At 48.1% G+C, this 22,570-nt stretch overlaps 1 protein-coding gene across 1 annotated transcript in view; it reads left to right on the top strand.

Annotated features, from left to right (window-relative positions):
- The window catches only part of MEGF9 (multiple EGF like domains 9), a 50,271-nt gene extending 28,088 nt beyond the window's left edge, over window positions 1-22,183 (top strand). The window contains exons 3-6 of the mRNA XM_071574227.1: window positions 8,794-8,933; window positions 12,434-12,577; window positions 13,414-13,686; window positions 17,287-22,183. Coding sequence (XP_071430328.1) covers window positions 8,794-8,933; window positions 12,434-12,577; window positions 13,414-13,686; window positions 17,287-17,741 — 1,012 coding nt within the window. The 3' untranslated portion in view covers window positions 17,742-22,183. The remainder of the gene's footprint in view (window positions 1-8,793; window positions 8,934-12,433; window positions 12,578-13,413; window positions 13,687-17,286) is intronic.
- Window positions 22,184-22,570: the final 387 nt, after the last annotated feature.

Below are 22,570 nucleotides of genomic sequence, written 5' to 3'. Positions count from 1 at the left end.
AGGCTGCTCCCCACAGCACCCCTGGGATGTGCAGGCTGAGGGGCAAAGGTTTAGTTTGAGTAATCCTTTTAGTTTCATAACCATGGTGCCCATGCAGGAGGAGCCCTGTGGGCACAGCTCCTTAACCACACACAGAAATAATTCTCCCGTGTAAACCTGTCCTCTGGCTGATGAATTTAAAGGAGCAGGACAAGGCCAGCCTGGATGAGGCAGCATGTGGTACCCTCCTGGGGAGCAGGAGACGTCAAATGACTCTGCAGTTTTGGATTTATTTATTTTTACCTCACTGCCAGCACTGCCCATCCCCACATGGGGCTGCCAACCCTGGTCAAGGGCAACCCAGTGTGACACAGTGGTGTGGGGCCCTGACAGCTCATCTGACAGGTGCTGCTTGGGGCTTTCCTGTAGCCAAGCAGAGAGGGAGAGGTGGGATGACCCTGATTTACCTCCTGCGAGTCGTTCCCCTGAGGCTTTCCTGGGCAGGCCTTTGTGGCTTTGCTTTTCTTGCAGCTTTGAAGGCAGTGAGTTGAGCCCAGGAGCAGCTGTCCCTGTGTGGGTGCTCCTGCTCCCCAGGATCTGGGATGTGCTTGGGGAGTAGAGCTGTGAAGTGGAGCTGGTGCCATGAGATGCCTGGCAGAAAGGTTCAGCCTCAATTCCCTATTTCCCTGGGAGGTTTTGTGTTTTAAACCCTTGCCCTGGCTCTAGGAAGACAAGGTGATGCACCCATCAACTTTTGGGGCACCGTTACCTGTGCCAGTGAACAAAGGAGAGCTGTGGCTGCCATGGGGTGTTCTAAGGATCAGAGAATCACAGAATATGCTGACTTGGAAGGGACGCACAAGGATCATAAAAGTCCAACTCCTGGCCCTGCACAGACACCCCAACAATCCCACCCTGTCCCTGAGAGTGTTGTACAAATGCTCCTGGAGCTCTGGCAGTCTTGGGCCATGACCACTGCCCTGGGGAGCCTGTTCAGTGCCTGATGAACCTCTGGGGGAGTGACCTTTTCCTGAGATCCAACCTAAATCTCCCCTGGCAGAGCTTCACTGCGTGGTTTACCTAAACCTGGGTTAAGCATCTAAATTGGGTGAGATTTTTCCAGTTCCCTTAAAAAGCTGTAGACTAAACACACATACTTGCTACCATTGTCCCAGTGAAAACAGATGATGTTAAATTGAAGTCTGTGGATTAATTCAAGTTGCTCTCTTTGCCTGTGCCTCAGTTTTCCCACAGTCAGAAAGGTGATGGGAAGCAGAGGTGATGTGAGCTTTGGTTCCTGTGAGCTGAAACCCACTGCCCAAGGGTGCAGTGCTCTGTTCCTTTGCTGTCTGAGCAGCTTTTCCTCGCTGCTGGCTGTGGAGACAGCTCTGTGCTCCTGGTTCCTGCACTGTTTGTGCTGTGGGCTTGGCATAAGTCATGTAAGAGACAGCTCCTGTCGCTCAGTTACAGTAACAAAAAAGAATAACACATGCATATAAATGCCCAAGTGTTAATTCAGAAACGTTTTGCCCCCTCAAGGGGACCTTGTGCTTTATGTTCATATTACAAAGAATGAAGGAAGGCAGAGTGTCCCTGAGGGCATCTGTATGTGGCTGTTCCCCAGAGCAGGGATGCTGAGATACTGAGCAGGGAGGGCAGTGACCATCCCTGTGTGCTGCCTTTGTGGTGGGAGTCTGTGTGGAGAGGCTGATCTTGTGACCCCTCCTCATGGGGGGTTGCAAGAGCCTTGCTGACAAGAGGAAGGTCAGCAGCACTGGACAATGGGTTTTGTTGAGGCCTTTGAATAAGGCCTGGGGTTTCTGGAGGAGATGGGCAGGGAGAGCCACACACTGGGCTTGCAGAGCTGGTGGGATGTGGAAAGATGCAAAGAGATCACGGAGAGAAAAGCAGTAAGGAACGTTGGTCCTGATGGTGTTGGGAGGCAGTCAGGTGGGTCACAGTCTAGAGGCACCTTCAGCATCACGTGGGGTAGAATTTGGTGTTGGCTTTGTTAGTCAGGAAGAGCAGATCCATTGAAATTCAAGGTTTTGGTGGTGCTCCACCAACATGCACAGGAAGGATGCTCATGGCTGTGGTTTGCGATCAGAGAAGCCTCATGTTCCCAGGGCTGCTGCCCATCCCAACCCCAGGAGGTTATTTGGGGAAAGTGATGGAGTTTTCATTTTGCATAGATAAAATCTTAGCTTTCTGTCTGTAGAGTGTCATCACACTTCTGAAATGTCTCCTCTTTGCGTGGGATCTGTATTTCCATTCTGCTATATTTTAGCAGCCCAGTAAACCACCTTGGGCGCTGCTCCCCTTTGGAGGTATGACCTTGGGAGCTCAAGTCCTTAAGGATTTGTGTTCTAAAACCCTCCAAAAAACAGACAAAAAGCCTCCCCCTTTTCCCCTTTAAAAAGACTGTTCTCCCTTTTATAGATCAGCTGAGCACAACCGGTGGCTCATTATCTCCCAGTAATGCCTTGTCAGCATCACTCTGCAGAGAACAGATCTTGTTTTGTAGCGGAAATTATTACATGTGGACGTCAGAAAAGCAGAAGAATACCCTGTTAGAGCCTATTTTTCTGCATCCTTTAATTATCTAAATCTCTCCTGTTCCAACCTCTTGCATCCTTTACATCTGATTAGCTCTCTGCTCTTCCCCCATAAACAGGTAAATATGGTACCTGCACCTGTTTTTATTTGGTGCAGACAGGGATAGGGAATGAATGAGTGACTGGACACAGCGTCAGGGAAAGGTGGATTGTTATCATCTCCCCTGTGGTAATTGTGGCTTCTCAGAAATCCTGTTGTTTTGTGGGTTTTCCAGTAGGCTTTGCTGCTCCTGTGTTGTTCTGCTGCAGACTTGCTGCTCTGGCAAACACTGACTGCCCTCAAAAAAAATATTGGCTCAATTGTTTAAGCTCTTGTGGCTGAATTCTGGTTTGGGGTCAGTGCCCAGCCTGACTTCAGGCACTGCTTGTAGCTCTTGTCTCCTGCTGCTGCCTGAGCAGGGACATCAGCAGAGGTCTGAGGGATGGGAGGACCATGATGGACAAGACTGGTGTGTCCAGTGGGACCAGCCCTATCTCCCTCACCCTCACTCTGTGCTGAGGTTTCCTGTCCCATCCCTGCATTGCTGTGACCTCCAGGGAACCTGTATGAAGTTGAGATTTTGCAGTTAAGTGAGGCTTTTGTTGCTCCTCCTCATGGAAACCATAAAGGACACCATCCAAACTCCTTTCTCAGGGCCATCGTGGTCTTCCCATTGCTTCCTCCCTCCCCAGCCTCCTTGGTCCTGGTGGGTGGTGCTGGGAGGGCACCCGGAGGAGGCATCACAGCCCCAGGGCTGGAGATTCCCGGCTCTCCCGGGGCTGTGGAGGCAGCAGTGGCCAGACAAGGTGGCCCTTTGACATTTACAGAGTGGCCTTTCAGAGCTGTGAAGTGTCCCTGCTCCACTGAGGGCTGCCACACAAACAGACGCCATCCCCCGGCAAGGAGTGAGGAATGTGGTGCACAATGGCCCAGTGTCGGCCCCCATAAAGCTCCACTTCTTCTGCCCTCCACAAAGGGACTCTGAAGGGGTTTCAGCCCTGGCCCCACTGACCCTCCCACGGAACTGCCTTGGCTGCCAGGGCTTTGGTTTGAGCTGAAGGAGCAGGGAGGAGAAACCCAGTGTGGGGCTTTCTCCTGCTCCCCCCTTCCCCATGTGCTCATATTCAAACCAGCTGACCTAAAGGAAGATCAGCACGTGGGTCATCAGGGTTTTTGGTTTCCTGAGGATGGGAGGACACAGCTTCAAGCTGTGCCCAGGGGAGGTTCAGGAAGATGTCCTGCATTGGAAGGGGCTGCCCAGGGAGGTGGTGGAGTCCCCGTCCCTGAAGGTGTTCAAGAAATTACTGGACATGCTCTCAGTGCTCTGGTTTAGTTTACAAGGTAGTGATCAGTCACAGGTTGGATTCAATGATCTTGGAGGTCTTTTCCAACCTAAATGATTCAGTGATTGAGTATTAACAGTGTTTGTTTTCCACCAAAGTGTCTTGGAGCATTTAGCTTTCAAATGTTAACTTTTCCACATTGCCCAGAAAAATGTAAGAGAGATTCATCCCCTGGCTGCTGTCAGACATCACAGAAAATCAGCACTAAAGGATCAGCTTGCTGGAGGAACACACCATTTTTAGAGACATCTCTTCTGAATCCTCCTAATCTTGTGCAGAATCCTTTTGTCTTATCCCATCAAAGTGTGACAAAGCCTTTTCATGGGGGTTGTTTTACAGCTGCTCGCAGCTCAATGCGATTTTCCTCATTCATACACTGTCACTGCCGTTAATTGTGTCTGTTCCAGGAACACCTCTGGGTCCTGCTGGGATGAATGATGGGCATAGGTGTCAATGAAGGTTTCCAAGGGAAAGGGGAGGGCATGGGATGCAGGAAAAGTTGGAAATGCTACCAGGATGGGGAAGGGCCCCTCACCTTTTCACCTGGGGCTGGTCCTGGCTGTGCTTCGGTATGAAAATTATAAATATATTTGGCAAAACTCTTCAAAGCTGTGGGGAGGTTGCAGGGCTCATCCCTGGTTTGAGACCCATGGAAGTTCCCTCGTGGTCTGACTGCCACAAAGTCTTACCAGTCTCTACTGTTTTAAAAATAAAGGCACAAAAATTGGTGCTCTGCTGTTTTGGCTGGTTCTGACGTGGTCAGGCAGTCCCTGGGCTTTCAATGACAGCTGGACATCCAGGCTTTTCTAGTGTCTGGGAAAACAGTCAAAATTAATTTCTCCCTCCCCTTCTCCTTGGGGGGAAAAAAAAGAGCAGAAAATAAATGATTGAAGCTTGCTAAGGGTTTTGTGTTACACCATTAACCACGCACAGCTTGTCTCCCCACAGCCCCTAAGGCCACGGTCCTTCATCCTCCCATCCATCTTATGCCTGTCGTGTCCCTGTTAAAATCAGGATGTTTCTGTGGAGGAGGAGTGGAGACCCCTTGCAGATGTGACTGCACAGTTTGGGCTGTCTCAGGTCACAGGTATTTTAATGCTTTGTTTCCCTCATGATGAGGCCCATCAGAGCTGGCAGAGAATTCTCTGCAGGATGCTCTGTGGCTTCAGGAGGTGTTCCCTGTTCTCCACGCTCTGCTCCTGGGATGCTTCTAAGTGGGGTCCACACTATCTGCAGTCCTCCTCTTTACCAGTAGCCAGGGTAGTGCAGGGGAGGGCTGGGCTGTCTCTGGCATATCCCCTTAACTTCTGTACCTGTGAAGCTACAGTTCCATGTAAAATCCCACCATGGGCAACATTTGGTTGCCACTAGTGGCCCAAATCACTTGGTGAGTGACAGGTTTTCCCACATCCTGTGGGTGTTTTCCCTTGGGAGGAGTGGAAGGGGGCTGTAGGGGGTGGAACTGAAACCAGACTGGCTTTTGCAGTGTGTTTTGGGGTTCAGCTGTTCTGTCACCCAATATTTGGCTTCTCTTTACAACCCACTGTCCTGTGTCTGTGGGACACAGATGGCATCCACAGGGTGGCTGCATCCTGGTCCAGCCCCAGGCTGCCTCCCTGCAGGAACAGCTGCTCCCAAGGCATAACATGGAACCCAAGAGCTGAGGGGGATCAGATGCACCAGCTCCTGCCTTTGGGGGATCCCAAACCTGGCATGTAGCTCCCACTCCTGGAGGGTCAGGTCATTCCTTGCTGGATCTGAACCTTGCACATGGTTTATTCCTGCCAACCAACAATCACTGCCAGCTCCTTCTGCCAGTGACTCGTGTGCTGGTGATGGTTTTAATCATTAGGAAACATGTATTAAGTTGATGGATGATGTGCTGCTGATCCCCACTACCTGCACAGTCCCTACAGTAAGCATATTCATAAAAACCTAATAGAAACCAAAGCTGGCAGGAGACTTTGGTTACTGGAAGTCTGGTTTTGTCCCAACACATCTTTCTATCAATTCTTTTTCAAGTGTTGAGAATTGGCTGGCTTCAGTGGAGTTAATCATCATCTGAAATGGAGTTGAGCAATTGATGTTGCTGCTTCAAAATGTTTTCCTCTTCCCTTCCCCTTTTTTCCCCCCACTTCCCCCAGAAAAGAAATTCCTGGCTGATACTCAAAATCCAGTTCAGTTCTCACTGTGCAAGTATTAAACTGTGGGTCTTTTCTTTCAAATTTCTGGATTTTTATGGGCACAATCGGTCTGTTAACAGGATTTTTTTTTGTGGTTTCAATGCATTTATATCATTGACCTTTGCTTTAAAAAGTGTCTGAAGGTCTTTGCTGGGCTGGAGCTATAAAAAGGAGTGTTGTAAGGGGGCTTTATTCTATGGAAGCAATGACCACAGGCAAAGCTTTATATTTGCTGAGTGATTTAATTCTTGCACATGCAGGACTTGGCTCTGTGCCATGTGTAACATGTTGAGAAAAGGTCTGCTCGAGAGGCATTCAAACCAAACTTTCCAAAACAGTCTTTTTTACTTCTTTGAAAAAAGAAAAGGAAAAAAAACTTTCTTTCCTGTTATTTTTAAGCTAACAAGTAAAACCAAGGGAGTCTGCCCCAAAATGCTGCATTGAGCTCTAGCAGAGTCATTGGGGAAATAAACGTCCTTTAAAAAAATGAAGTGGGAGTCTGGGTGGAAGGGGGCCAGCCAGGAGGAAGAGGAGGGTGTTACTAAGATAAAGGCTTGATCAGGAACAGGAGAGAGAGAGCAAAATGGAGCACCCTGGATTGCAGGAGGAATTCAGGGAAGGTGAAGATGATGCAGCTCTAATGCCTGGTCCTACAACCCCCTCCTTATGGAGTGCATCCCCAAAAGGTGTTTTCAGGCTAAACATCAGATTTTCCTCCCCCTATCATTTGCTTTGCCCTGCTTGGCTCTGCCTGTCCGCTGCCCTCTTACAGGAATATCTGTGCAGTAGCAGTCAGAAGCAAATAAAAACAAGCTGCTTTTTGTTTGTGCTTATTTTAAACGTTGTGACAATGTTTGGATTAATGTCCGGTCTTGTGAAAAGCTCTTTAAAAGTCAAACATACTGAGCTGCTTACCAGCATCCCTTTGAATCCTGCATCTGCCTGCTGCCCTTCCAGATAATGGTCTGGAGAGCAAGGAAACATCATATTTCTTTTTCCTTCTTGTAATCAGGCTATTAAATATGCTTGAGGTTTCAGATTCTGGAGCTATTTAATTGTGCAGCCACTTTGGCTGAGGTTTATGTTTCAGTGTTTCCTCTTCCTTTGGCAAACAAACAAACAACAGAAATATTAAATTATGCTGATTTCTAACAGAAGCAATGTCTTTCCCCAAACACTGCAATCCACTGCATTTTAATTAAAAACAACACATCAACAGTGCATCAAACCTCTATTAGTTTTAATCAGCAGATTTTTCTGGAGGCTTTTAGAAGCAAATTGTGCCCTGCTCGTTCTTCACCAGGAGGAGGGAGGGGGCAACAATGGATGAGCTTTGTGCAGACACAGTGAGCCCTGAAGTACCGAATTTAAAAGGTATTTCAAAGGTGTTTAAAAGGTGTTTGAATAGGGTGGAAGCTATAAAGGAGAGACCTGAGAGGAGGGTCATTCAGAGGTGTGCAGAGGTGTCCATGTGTGGTACCTGCCTTGTCTGCAGATAAATCCATCACTTGGAGAGACCAAGTCCTGTTTATTTGGGTTGCTGTCCTCGTTCCCTGTGCAGCAGGCAGGGTTGAGGTTCTCTGCAGGTCACCCCAGGGCTTTGGCAGATGTGGAGAGGCACTCAGTGCTCCCTGCCCCTCGGCTCACCTGTGTGCAGGTGGGATGAGCCACGGCCGTGCCCAGGGCTCGATGGGAAAGAGCATTTTATCCATTCCTGTGATTCCTCGGAGAGCTGAGCTAAATGCTGCCAGTGTATAGAGTCGCTTATGAAAGTGAAGGGTGTGAAGCCTCTGTGTGGAGAGAGTGGCAGGGAAAGCCAAAGGAATGAGGGTAACCTTTGCTTTTTATAGCTCCTGGTATTTGTTTGCTCGTGGCAGCCACCAGCAATGCCCTCTGTGTTCGCTGTGCAATGCTCCACCCTCCTGCAGTCACACTGTGCCCAAGTAAACAGCTCCTGTCTGGGATCAGCCGGAGTGGAAACCTTCGCTGGGGAAGGGAGAACCTTCTCCTGTCCTTCCCTGCCTCTGGTGGGTGGGAGAGGTCAACTGGAGAGGGGCTTTGTCCAGGTGTCCATGGAGATGTTGTGTGGAAGGGATAAATGGGATCATGGAGGAGAAGCGGAGGGAGTGCAGGTGGCTGACACCTGCCCTGGCTGGAACCTGAGCGAGACACCTGAGATCCTGTGCCAGCTCTCAGGGGAGCTGTGAGAGCAGCTGGTGAGCAGGGAATTATCTGCTCACCCAAAAATCTGAGAGATACTGCTTGGCACTGATGTGGAGGGCAGGTCATTATCCACGTGGGTGCTCTGCTTTTGTTTGGGCACAGTAACCACGGGTGTCCTGGTGTCCTACAAGGCCCAGGGCTGGTGCTCGGTGGAGCAGGGACTGGAGAGGGGCTGTCGGAGCATCTGCTGGGGCTGATGCAACGGGGTGGCTTTGGGCCAGGGCTTTCTAGAAAGAGCAGTGATTTCTGGTGCCCAGCTGGAAATTGCTGTCAGGGCAACTGGCTTGGCAGAGACTCAGCCTTTCTTGAACTCCCCATCACTTTTTGGAAATGGTTGCTCCTGGGTTTCATGTCCTGCTTCCAGGAGAAAGGAGGAAAAAGAGGAAAGGGAGCCCCAAACCCTGCCTGTAGGTTTATACCTTGGATGACTTCCAGTACAGCCAGATTTCAATTTGTTTTTCCTTCTGCAGCTCTGGGAAGTGCCAGTGTAAGGTTGGTGTCACAGACCTGAAGTGTGACCGGTGCAGTGAGGGATACTACAGGTTTAACGAAAACACGTGTGAGCCCTGTCAGTGCAACAACCACTCCCAGACCTGCAACAGCTCAACAGGTGAGTGCAGGGAGTGCAGACTTCACCTGTCTCCTTCCCTCTGTTTTTTGCTGTTTTCATTCACACACCTCTGCTCTTATCCCCTTCATCTACATCTTTATGCGTTGAATACCCAAAATCTTTACCTTAAAACTGAATTGGAAATGTGGGGTAAGGTTGGAGCTGGGCCTCTTTGAAGGAAGGCAATAAAGGCTGTGTGTTTTACCCCAGGCTGCAGAGCAGAGCCTTAATTCAGCAGTCTGTATCGAAAATCAGGGCTCTATTGTTCTGTACACTTACACAAACACAAAACCTGGGCTTTTAAAGAGCTTTTGTTTAACTGCTGTTTACCTGGAAACATACACTGTGCTGGCCCTGACTTAAGGCAGCTTACTGCCACAGACTGCAGGATTAGAGCTGGAAAAAGCTGGCAGCACCTAATTACTATTGCCCACTTTTTATAACTCGGTCTTGTTCGTTTTCCTGGAGCATTTCTATGAATGTCTCTTAATCAGATAGATGTTGATGAAGTGCAAATGTCGAGGCACCTGTGCTTGAATAGCTTATGGGAGGGCAGAGGGGAGCCTAATCACTTTTCCATCTCCACTAGAAGGAGAGATCCCAAAGGAGAGATCCCAGAGGAGGGATGTTATGTGATTGCCTGTGCAAATCCCACTTCAGCCACAGGACTCACTTCAAAATCCAAATTTTCATCAAAACTTCAGGTTGAAATGCAGTTCTGTAAAATTTATCCAGGAGCTTAGAAAGGGGTAGTAATTCAAAGTAATACTGCAGAGTTTTTGGGTGGCTGGCAGGGAGGCAGAGCCCATCAAATGAGGTGTTTCTGGGCCGATTCTGCCCCGCTGTTCCCTCCTGGGCTGTGTGTTTGCAGCAGAGGGACAGGCAGCTGCAGGGTCTGTGCCCTAATCCTGCTCGGTGTTAGTGGCAGGCACCGGATCTGTGCTCCCTGAGGATGAATTACTGCATTTCCTTCAGGATGAATTACTGCATTCACTCCTATGCTGAACTCAGTGTGCTTGTGTCCCACCAGTACTGAAGGATATAAGACTGTTCCTAAAGCTGTGCACACATCAGCTGTGTTACTGATTTGGAGCAGGGTGTGTGGGTTTTGTGAAGGAGGAGGATAATCTGCTCTTCCTTTTTTTTCCCCTCAATGTTCTCCCTGCTCTCGGTTTGCAAAACAAAATCCAAAGAAATCCCAGTACAGACCTTGTCTCTGGGATAGGACTGTTCAGGCAGCCTTTTTCTGCTGGTGCTGCCCATGGCATTGCAGTGAAAACCCCTTGTTTTGGTTAATGACCTTTCGTTGATTTGACAAAAATATCTTCTTTTATTTTTTTAAAAATTTTCCTCCATTTGCTTTATTTGCTATTGTAAATGGGGAACCTAACACATCCAGAACAGAGAACAGTTAATTAAAGATTAGATCTGATGCTTCATAAGTTAGGAGAACACTCAGCTTGCTCTAGAGACTGCACTCTGTGTGACCTCCCCAGCTTTGCACCAACTCTATGTAGTCTTTGTCAAATTTTCAGCGTTTTTTTCCCCATTAATTCTGTACTTTGGGCTCCCTCTGCCGGCTCTGCAGCTGGTTCCTGCTTGGCATTGCTCTGTCCAGGAGGAATATTTAAAATTACTGGGCATAAATAAATAAATTGGGCAGTGGGAGCTCCCCAGGCGACAGCACTTCCTCCAACATGACCCTTGTACCCCATGGTGTGTTTGTGCAATGAGGTGGGGTTGCTTCTTCACAGTTGGGGCACTTTGATCCTTCCTGAGGGCATTATTGGGATGAGAAGTGCTATTAATTATTAAGGCTTTCCCCAGCGATACCTGATTGCAAGTCCATGTGTGCTTTGCATGGCTGAGCAACGTGCTGACTCATGGAAACACAGCCATTTTGCAGGGCTGATGGGGATAAATGGCAATAATTTCTGCCCATGGGAAAGACACTGGTCCTGAAATGACCAAGAGTGTACAGACAATGCAGGTGTGATTCCAGATTTATGCCCCTATTAATGCCTGTGGAGGACAGACCAAGGCACCTGTGCTGTAACCGGGTGAATGAACTTCCCATGAGCTGCCCTGTCCCAGGAATCCATCCTGCTGAAACAGCTGATCAGGGTTTGCTGCTGGAGAAACCAAGCCCAGCAGATAATTTTCCCCTCTAACCCTGACATCTCTCCCACAAAAACCACTGGCTCGTGTCTGACAAGCTGCTGAGGGAAGAGCAAACAGTGTGTGGGAACTGATGCCGAGCAAGTGTTCATAGTCATCAGGGTGCTGTCAGAGTCCTGCTGGGTGGGTGAATCAGCCTCTTCCTGGGTTTGCTTCCATGGGAGTTGGCTGCAAGGATGCTCCAGGCTGGTTTGGGGATGCTCAGCTCCAGTGTCATTGCTGTGGAAAAAGAGGAGCAGGAGCTGTGCGGCATATCAGGCTTGTGAGAGAGCCCAACTGTTCTGATATTAATAAGAAATTATGCTGTGGGATTTTTCATAGTCAGCGTTAACCTAAATCAGGATTTTTTTCCTGTAGTTGATGTTGATATGAGACTTCTCCATCCCCCAGCAGCACTGCTGGATCAGCTCAGTGAATCTGTGCTCACATGCAGTGAATACACTGCTCTGTGCCACCCTGCTTTACAGAAGGAGGCTGTTGCCTTTGCAGAGTGTGGTACAGAGATTTAATCACACAAGGTTCCCTTAGCTCCCTGCCACCTCACTGAGGAGCTGGCTGAATTACAGCATGTTCCTGGTGATGGATGGGCTTTGGATAGAGGCTGTGTTTCTGTAACTAGGGAGATTTTTCTTCTCTGGTCACAGTGGTATCAAAATGCAATTTGGAGGCCATTAGGACACGGCCTCTGTGAAGACACAGCCTGTCGACTTTCTGATTTAGGGGCTTCCCCAGGAAGGGGAGGTGGCTCATGTGAGCCCCCAATTCTCCTCTGTTTCTTTGGGAAGGTCAGTGACTGCTGCTGCCTTCTGTGTTGGGGATGGAGAAGCTGGAGCCACACTGGTGGGATGGAGTTTCTGTCCCCAAAGTAAGACAGTGACATGTCCTTACCCCTGACCACCAGCTTTGGGTGTAGGAAGAGGCTGCACGCAAAAAACCCCAAAGGCATAAACCTGAGGGACCCTGTGTGGGAGTGGGGGACTTAAATCTTCAAAATTTAATCTCACAGGTAAAAAGGCAAACTGAAATTCTTTTGCTTGAGGAGAATTTAATATTGGTGGCACCTGTTTACCTGCAGTGACCTTTCAGTGATGAGCTGTGGGGCCTCTGCTGGGGCCACCTGCTTTTTCACGTGATCTGTGTCTGGAGCGAGGGGATGAGCATCAGAAGTTCATAAGAGGCCAGGATTGTGTTTTGGCCAGAGGGCATCCAAAACCACCTATGAGCTCTGATAATTGAGAGTGCTCCTTGCAGATTGTTGCTCCAAATGTTCTGCTCCAGTTCCTGCTGCTGAACCATTGCTTGTGCTCCTCTCCCTTCCCCAGGCACCTGCCTGAACTGCCAGGAGAACACCGAGGGGAACCACTGTGAGCTCTGCAAGGAGGGTTTCTACCGCAGCACCCATCCTGCCCAGGCCTGCCAGCGCTGCCCCTGCTCCATCGTGGCATCCACCGGCACCTGCCGCATACGTGAGCCTTTTGTTTTGGTCTAATTCCTCATAGTGGATCTCTCTTCTATTAGATTGCCATTCAGAGTGCATCAGCCTAGTGAGGTGTTTTACAGCCCGTGAATCTCCTGTGCTTGTGTTCCCTCTTGTGAGTGCATCTGCACAATGGAGGGATCAGAATCACAGAATGGTTTGGGTTGGAAGGGATCTTAAAGCTCATCTGGTTCCAACTCCCAGTGTGTCACTGCAGCCTTCTCTGGAGAACCTGCAAAGTTTTGCAGAGAGAAACTGCTGGGCTTGTGGCAGCCAGGAGAGATGCAGGAGGTGCCCAGTGGTGCCAGGTAGCCATCCACACCTCTGAGCCTGCTTCTGATCATCTCCATGGGACTCCAAGTAGAGATTCCTCAATGTAACCAAGAGAAGTCATAGCTGTAATAATCATATGTATCACTTTTTTTGGTACTTCGTTAATCAGTTTTGCAAGCAAGCTGCTTCTGGCTTCTTATAGGGCAAAAAGTTCTTGCAGATTACAAGCATCCCCAATATAGTTCCAGCTGTTCTCTGAATTTGCCTGTTTGAGATGGAAATATTCAGGACTAATAATCCATTTCCTTAGCAACGTGCTGAGTGTGCTCTGTGAGGCTGGTACAAGGCATCAGTAAAGCTGTTTTTTCCCCTGGGAACAGAGAAACTGCTGCAGTTCAAAAGTTGTGTTTTCAGCTCAAAATTGGAGGCTGGTTAACACTTGGTGGCTGCTGATTTTTGTCAGAGTGCCCTGTGGTTGGGTCCCATGGGACAAATCCCTGTGTCTCTGCAAGGGGCTGTGGCACACCCTGGTTTTCTTTCTGTGTTCCTCAGAGCCTGGTGAGACCGTGCCAAGGTGTGACAAGTGTAGAACAGGCTACACTGGCCTCAACTGCAACCAGTGTGACAGGGGCTACTACAACTCCGACAGCATCTGCGTGAGGTGTAACTGCAACGGGAACGTGGATCCCGCGCGCTCCCCCAGCGTGTGCCAGCCTGAGAGCGGCGAGTGCCTCGGCTGCCTGTACCACACCGCCGGCTTCCACTGCGAGCGCTGCGAGGAGGGCTACACCAGGGACCCCGAGGGCACCAACTGCACCAGGAAAGGTAAAATAGGCTCCTCAGGGCTGTCACAGCTTGCTCTGCAGCGGCCCAAAGGCTGGACAGGAAATGCTGTTGGGTTTAGATTTATTTGGCTTGTGGTGAAGAGAAGAAAGTTGGATCTTGGTGCCTACTAGTTGGGAGTTATCTCTGTAACCACCCAGATTCCAGGCTGTGGCAGGCACTGTTAGTGAACAAGCTGGAAAAGAAAACCCTATTTGCAGTGTATTTAAATGTAGGTTTTTAGACTTCCAGTGCTTGATGTCTTAGTGCCCAGTGAACTGTCCTTACTGACTGTTCCTTTCCATAGCACTGCCTGGTGCCCCAGAGGGGCTGTTCATAATAACTCTGCTGCACAGTAGAAGGTTTTGAGTAAAATGAGAGAAAATTCTGAAGTTGCTCTTTTGGGTGTTATCTGGAGGTTGGTCCTCATGGTGGATCTTCAGCTCCATGCATGGAAACATTACTGGTGTGATGTATCAGATGAGAGAACCCAGAGTTCAGGGCAAAAATTCGTCCTTGTCACCAAGAGAGTTTCAATTCAGATCTTCCATCAGGAGCAAATGTGGTTTTTACTCCCATGCTGTTCTCTGGACATGTAATCACAGAGTCCTTCCCTGCTCAGGGAGGTGATCAATACAGCAAAGTTGGAGGCTCATTAGCTGTAACTGTGCTGTCACAGGGCTGGAAATGGCACTTGCATCAGCTCATCCATTACCTACCTCTGCACAGCTCTGGCTTTGTGCAAAGATCCACATGACCTTGCTCCATTAAAATCCATATATATGGCTTTGCTTGTGTACTTGCAGTTTTCACCATTCGGTTTTCTTTTAATGGCATTGTTATAGCCCGTTCCTGATGTGGGGACAGACTGTCCCCTTTCACAGGGACTGGGACATGCTCTTTGAGCTTTCTTCTTTCCCTTACAACTTGTTTTTCCCCTTTCTTGTTAAGCAATTAAAAAAGTGTGTGGTTTCTTTCCATTTTCTTACACACAAATTGCCTGAAAATTGACTGAGATACTGACTATTAACTAGTTTTAGGTTAAGATTTTCCTTAACCACCAGTGCATTGGAGTGGCCTGATTCTGAGTGGCTTCTGGAGTGAAGTCATCACCCAAGTTCTGTTTCAGTGGTCACAAGTGAAATGAGACAGCAGGTTCTGTACAGCTTAGGCAAAGCTAAACCCACCCCTGGGTATCCAAAGGGGCCGTTCAGAGCCTTAAAACTGACTGGGATTCTGATGCTTTCAAGGCTGATGGAGAGAATATTCCAAGGACACGTGGGATGACCCAAGTCAGTGTTCCCAGCCCCACAGTAGCTGGTGTTCCTGCCTCCATGGGGAGGCAGAGGAAGGACTCAGTGGTGCAGTGTGGCTCTGTGCCACCCTGCCAGGCTCCACAGCCTTCCCGGGCGCTGGCGCGTGGGCTCCCGCCAGAGCTCATTCCTTGCAGGAGGCAGCAGAAGCTGTGCCGAGCTGGCATTTCAATCAAGCAGCTGGATGTGACGCTCACGTCAAAGCTGCCAAAGCAGCCCATTGAGTGAACAGCTGCTGCTCTCAAGGAGCTGCTCTGGGACATCTGGAGAGCTGGCACGGCCCTGGGAGCGGAACAGGCAGCGCCGTGTCACGGCCCAGGAGCGACGCCGCGGCCGGAGCTCGGCACTGCTCGCCCTGTCACTGGGAGCTGCAGGAAATGTCTTCACCCAGGGCCTCTGTGCCAGCACTGAGCTGATGCTGACTCACAAATAAAGCCCAGAAAAGTGCTGTTTCCTTGCTGGTGAATCAGCCATTGTCTCTGTTCTGGGTTTTTTTCCTGATTATAGCTGCTGGTGGGGTTTGCCAAGGATTGAGTATTGATGAAGGAATTTAGGAGGGATGACTGAATTCCTCATGCCCTTTTCCCAAAATCACAGCTTTTCCAGGAACCTCTTGCTCATGTCATGTTGCTTCCTACTGCAGAATTCTCTCCATTATCCCATTCAGAAATGCCTTCTGACATTCAGCATCCCGAGCATCCTTATCAGCCTAAGGCAGGACCTGCAGATAATGGAGAAGCTGCTGCAGGGAGGGAACTCTGAGCAGGAGGCTCAGTTAGGTGTGTGATGCCCATTCCAAAGGAATTTTTTCATTACATGAACTGGGAATGTGACAGCCCAAAGTTAACTTGTGGGAGTTCCCCTGAGGGCCTGTGGCAGGAGATGTGCTAAGTATTTCCAGCTCCTGTTGCCATTGGAGATGCAACATAGTGCAAAATTAGCCCTTCGGAAGTGACTCTCCTCCTCAGTCATAATTAGTAGATGTTCAGGAGAGCTGGATCTGTACAGCACAGCACCATCAGCTGTAATTGCTGCAGCTGTACATGGGTTTAAAATGAAGTTGCTTTTCCAAGAGCAGGAAGAGAGTGGGAAAGAGGGTGAAGAGAGTCCTGTGGAGCAATAGGTGTAGAGAACATGCTGGCTGATTGAGGCTTCAGCTTCTGGAGAGTTCCTGCTGCCAGGACTTGAGGTTCTAAAATAGATCAGGTTATTCATGTGAGGAAATGCTTTATTAGTTACTTTTGTGAGCTTAATACTCAGGATTTATGGTGCTCTCTGAGGGCTGTAGCTTAACCAGTTTGATGCAGGCGTAATGACTTTGCATCCCACTTATGAGAACTCCAGTGTTAACTTGTCACTGACTCCTAGATCTGAGAAAGGAGTTATCCCATGGCTGCTGGCAGCAAGGCAAGTTCTTGGATATTTACTGCCAAGAAGAAGGCAGAGCTCATGGCACACTCTGGTAGCTCTCATGTTCTCATCCTTCACATGTGCACACATCACAGCAGCTGAAGCCAACATGGGATCCCAGCTGGCCTCTGCTATGTTCAAAAGCTTCATAAGAACGTCCACAGTCTTATTTTTGTTGTGATTTGGTCACCTTCTGGCTCTGCAGGGAGGGGGTTTCCTTCAGGTTTATGTACAATTTCTTTATCCAAAAGCAGAACTGAGGTTATTTTGCCCTTTTACCTAAAGCAGTGCAAACACTGAAACCTGTTGCTAAAGGCTGTGACTGTGGAATACTTGTGGTTCATTTTTTCAGTTTTGATCTTCTTGTTTGTACAGGTAAAGCTGAAATAATAATATGAAAGTAACCCTACATCTGGTGCACTGGTTGTGAAGAGTTTAAGCTCCTGGAGTCACTGTGTCCTCCCAGCCTGACTGTGCAGCCCACACAGACACCAAGGGACGTGTTGGTTCAGAGTCTAAATGTGCTGATCTTGGCAAAGCCCTGTTTTCATGGGCTGAATAGGAGCTGAACTGGGTGACCTGATCTCATCATGAGCTCATGTATCAAACCCTGAGTCCTGACTACTGCACTTACCCCTCCAGTACCAGACATCTCATAGAAATGCTGCAGTCCATGGGCACTTGGCACACAGAATTAGTTAAAAATACCCCAAACCCAACCCTGGCCAACCGTTTTGTAAACAGTTTAAAAAAAATTATCATCTCTAACAGTGTTGACTTAATTGCCATAATAACTGTGATAGAAATGTCAAATCTCTTATGTTTGTGTTTGATTTCAGCTTAGCAGATTTTTATTGATCATTTTTTATTTGTTTTGTAGAAGCCACTCTTGGCCCAGAACCAAGGGAGTTTACAACCTCTGCTCCAAATGCCACCAAGGCAACATCACTTTCCACGGCAGTGCTAAACAGTACGTTGTCACCAACAACTCTGCAGACAATATTTCCTATAAGCTCCTCTGACAACAGCACCTCTGCTTTTGCAGACGTTTCATGGACTCAGTTTAACATCATTATCTTGACAGTGATCATCATTGTTGTGGTCCTGCTGATGGGCTTTGTGGGTGCTGTCTACATGTACCGTGAGTATCAGAACCGAAAACTTAATGCTCCTTTTTGGACCATTGAACTCAAGGAGGACAACATCAGCTTCAGCAGCTACCACGACAGCATTCCCAACGCCGACGTGTCGGGGCTGCTGGAGGACGATGGCAACGAAGTGGCACCGAATGGACAGCTAACGCTGACGACTCCCATGCATAATTTTAAAGCTTAGAAGTGATCCAGCTATTCCAAAGTTGGCTTCAAAAAGCTACAGGGCTTGTGGAAGGGGTATCAGGATCCGTGCCAAGGCTCCACACAGAGGAATTTGCTCTTCAGATACTCTAATGCTGGGCGTGCTGTAGCTTGCAGGGGAACAGAAAGCAGTGTAGTACATCCGAATTTCAGGTAATGTGGTGAAATGCATTCAGTGTCTTGTTCTCCATAAAGATCTATAGAATTCACTGTTGTTAAAAACATTTTTTTAGGAAGAAGTGGTGGGGTGGAGAGAGCAGAACCCCTGTGAGGAATCAGAAGCTACTTTGTTTCCAACCAACCCAACACTTGTGTCTGCATCCTTTAGTTTGAGAAGTAGCTCATGAATTAACAGTGGAATTTCAGGAAACACACTTTTGGAAAAGCATCATATTAGTTCCTGATAGAAATTTGAAAAGGAGGACAAAAAAAAAAAGGGGAAATAATTGTTCACTGTGCTACCAAAAGGCAAGTAGAGGAGTGAGTTGCACACTTGGAAAAAGTCACCGTTACCTGTTTCCACTAAGCAGGGAAACAGGAAAAAAAATCATGAGAACATTTGAGTTAGGGAAGAGGCCAAGCTTTTCCCTTTCTGACTATTTATACAGGGTGATGATGCTATTAAAACATAGCAATCCATTTTTTTCTAGAAGGAGTTAATGAACTTGTATAGTTTCTGTGCAAGGGAAGACGACAAGACATCTCAGGGTTGCCATGTAAAAATAAAAGCCAGGCTTAATACCCTACCCTGATAGAAATGGTGTGTTCTGTATATAAAATGTAATATATCTTCTTGGAATTGTATTTGTAATTATTTGTAAAAAAAGACAACCAACCAACCAAAAATCCCCCAAAAACAAAACCATGAACCCCTTCCCAACCTCCTTTACTCCCCAGGTCATGTTTTATCCTCTAGATTTTAATTGTACAGCGGTTAGTGGCGTTGTTAAAAAATACAAACAAAACATGAGGATTGTTTCAAATACTGTAAATGAGATGGCAATATTGTTGGAGCTGGGCCTCTGGCAAACAATGACTGCTTAAAGCTTTTCTTCTAGTGTCATTGAATTACTTTCTTTTTTAGAGAAAATGTGAGTGCTCCCTACTTGCATCTGTCAAATTTTGCCATTCCTTTAAATATAGAGTGAATATCAGTGTTGCCATGACTAGGGCTGAGTAGGTGTCCAAACATCGGATGTACCAATCTGTTGTTTGCTTTTAAATCTCTACAAAATGCAAATTCACTGTCACGAACACCCTGAGAGCCTGGTCTCGATGGCTGAGGTTCTCTGAAGCAGCTGCTCATCGTGTGAAGGGATCCCATTGCCATCTCTGATGGGGCAGAGGTGCCAGAGGGCTGAGTGCAGCCTCCGGGACTCCTGAGGGGCAAAAAACAAAGGGCTTCTGGATCTGGGTGGAAACAGCTTTGAGATGAAGAGCTCACAGAAGCAGATCTGCACTTCCAGGCTCAAAAGGTAAAAGTGCACCACGGATAGTTCCAGGAATTTAAAGTAGCACAAGATGGTGGTGAGGAATCATCAAACAAAGCTACAAGGAACAGGTTTCAGAGACTCCGGTGATTCCTGTGGGAGGCTGGTGGGCTGTTAGCAGAGGGAGAACAACTAATGGGCAGCACAGCACAGGGAGGTCACACCAGGGAGCACCTGGGTTGGCACCTGCAGCCTGTGAGCCTCAAGACAGGGGTCCCACCCCTGGAAAGCAAACCATTGTGTTGAAACACGGCATGGAACAAATATTTCACCTCAATCCTGCCCAGCCTCAGAGCTGCAGCTGTGCTGCTGTGCGTGGTGGGGCTTCACAAGCAGTTGATACTGAGGATCTATGAAGTACCTGCTAAAGGTCAGCAGGAGCTGGTGGGTGCATCCCCAGAGACAGGCAAAAGTGGGTGTGTCTCCAGATGAAAACTAGGAAGAATGTGGTGGTTATTTATTTGCTTTCTGGTGCTGCATGGGGAGGCTTTTCTTAACCTTGGAAACTTGGAAGGGGGTGAAATAGGTGCTTAAAACACATGCACAAAGATGCCACTTCTGCCTCAAAATTTGAATTGAAGATGAGGCACAGCAAGGCAGGAGGAAAATAGTTGAGGTTTACCAAGGAAAACTGAGGGCAGAATATGGAATTGCATATAGGCCCAAGCTGATGGAAAAGCTGCCGTTGCCTGCTCTGGGCCTGGGTGAGGTCCCATAGTTTAGGTGAGATATCTGGCTGATGTCATTCAGAACAAGGTTACTTTTAGTTATAAAATGGGGGAGGACTGAAGGAGAAAATCTGGTTGCTAATCCTGGAGTTACTCATCAAATTTTTAAAGAGCAGAGTGGTGATGAAGTAGAAAATTTCCTAAAAATTGTAATGTAGCAGTGCTAATTTAGGGATACACTTGCACTTGGTCACTTCATAGGGTGGGCAAAGGTAATTTAGGAAGTGTTAATTTTGGGGACTGGTAGTAGTGGGCAATGGAAAGACAGACTGTTCACTTTAATGTTTCTATAATACTTTAATCTCTGTCACAACACACCTCTTCCTCAAATCTTTGTATGACTGGGCTGCTTTGTAACAGGAACAGACTTGGATTTCTGTCTCACTGTAGAAATAAGGACCATCTGCACAACCAGAGCATGGGTTCATGTGCTGAGCCCTCCTAGTCCCTGCCTGCCACAGCACAGGAGGTGTTGGCACTTGGGCTGCTTCTGATCTCCAAAGTACTCCAAACTTTGTGCTTGGGCAGAGAAGGAGGGTGGGATGCCCTGCAGTCAGGATGCAAGGGAGGGTGTGACAGCTGTTGTCTGTGGGTTGCACATCTGGATGAAGGGGTGTGGATGGGCTGGCAGATGTGATGGGAGGCTTGGTGTGGCAGGAGGGACCTGTCTGTCTGGGCTTGGATGGCAGAGGAAAGCACAGGATGTTCTTTAGCAGGGCACAGCGAGGATGTGATGCTGGCACAAGGCTTGTCAGATGGCAGAATGATTCAGCAAGGACACACCAACCATCTCCTGCCACCCAGGCCTTGGCACACAGGAACAGCAGTTATAGAAGGAGATCAATGCCTCAGGAGGGAAAGACTAAAGAGCTTTGTGTTTGACTTTGGTGATGTGAGACCAGATTCTCCGTGCTCTCGTCAATCATGCAGCTTCCACTGGCACCACAGAGAGGAGGGAAAAGCTGAGCTAGTTCTGTCTCTACCGTCAGGTAAGGTTGGACCGTATGTAGAGGGAGTGCAGAGCTCAAATATCTGTGCTGGGCTACTGAAGGTCACCAGGGCCGTGACCTGTGTCACCACTTGTGATGAGGCTTCCCAGGTGCTGCAGTTTGCCCTGCACCTCATTGGGGTAAGGGCAGGTAAACCAGAAATGGACTCCCAGGGCTGCTTTGAGCCCCAGCTCAGGAACCAGTGAGGTCAGGGGAAGGCATCAGGTGGGGCTGAGGTGACGGTGCAGGTACACATGGCATTCCTGACGGACCACAATGCAGCACCCTTCTGCCTGGGCAGGAACTGCAGGGGTGCAACAGTGAGGGTGTCACAGAGAACATGGCGTGCGACAGCAGCTGCAGAGCTCAGAGAAGGCACAACAGGGCAGGGGAGGCTGGGTGGGTGTGGGTAACCACCTCAAGACACAATCCTTGGGGTCATGAGGGCCCAGATGGTCTGGATGGGGTGAGTTCCACAGTAAAGGTGAGATGCCAGAATGGAGCTGGTGAAGGGCACATGGGTGTGTTGGGGGCAGCCTGGAGGGCTCACAGCTCGGGAGAGTGTTTGGTGAACAGAGAGTGCAACAGACGTGCAAAGAAGTGGTTGGGCTAATGAGAATGGATGATCTCAAATCCCGTGAACCACTGTGGCTGGAAATAGCTGCAAGGAGTGCTGGCCCTGGGGAGCTGTCAGGAGATGTCAGCCACTGGAATGCGAATTCCCTTGGACCAGGCTGAGCAAACTTAGCACGCTGGAAGCATTTAGGAAAGAGGAGAGGATGTATTCAGCATCCTTCAGGCATCCTGGGCCAGTTAACCACTACTGTGCAGCACTGTTACCTTCAATGTTACAGGCAGTGTAAATGTGGCAGAAAGTTTGCACAGTCTCCTTTAAATAAAGGATATAAAAATACTTTTCTCTTTAAAGTGAAGTTTTAGAATGAGCTCCCACAGGACTCTGCTCTTTGTGTGTCAGAGGAATGGATTAAAATAAGAAAAATGTGGGCCTTAAAAGTTGTACTTGCTCCCAACTGTAACCCATCAATCTCACTACATGTCCAAATACGGCATCTCCCAAGCATAAGCTATGCTTACAAATGCATTTCTAAAAGAAAAAAAGTGTATGATTTGAATATATGTCAGAATTTATACAGAAGAATGTTATTTAAAATGAATAAAAATAAATGTATATAATTTGTATCTATGGCACTTGAATTTTTGCATTTGTATTTTTGTTCATTGAAGTTCTGCAGGAGTCTTCCCACTGACAGAAATGACTGAATCTGATCTCATCCTAGTAATGATATTTGTTCCAAGAGAATTATTCCTTCATTATAGCCCTGTATGCGAGATAAGAACCAAGACACAAAAATGTTCTTTAACATCAGATATTTATAAGTACAGTTTACATCCTGTGTTGGATAAGCCAGCTAAAAAATGAGCCCTCTGATCTCTTGTATCTGCTATGAACCATCTCAGCCTTCAGCTGCTCACAGTGATGTGTTTGAGAGCTCCACAGTCAATGTCTGTTTCCCACTGTTTTCTGTATCCTTCACATGGACACGTTTTGTCAGAGATGTGAGTCATTAACAACAAAACCCT

Source organism: Pithys albifrons, chromosome 20 (genome assembly GCF_047495875.1).
Source record: "Pithys albifrons albifrons isolate INPA30051 chromosome 20, PitAlb_v1, whole genome shotgun sequence".
In the NCBI taxonomy this organism is placed as follows: Eukaryota; Metazoa; Chordata; class Aves; order Passeriformes; family Thamnophilidae; genus Pithys; species Pithys albifrons.
Note: the sequence above shows the minus strand (reverse complement) of the source record. Positions and strands in the feature narration are given on the sequence as shown.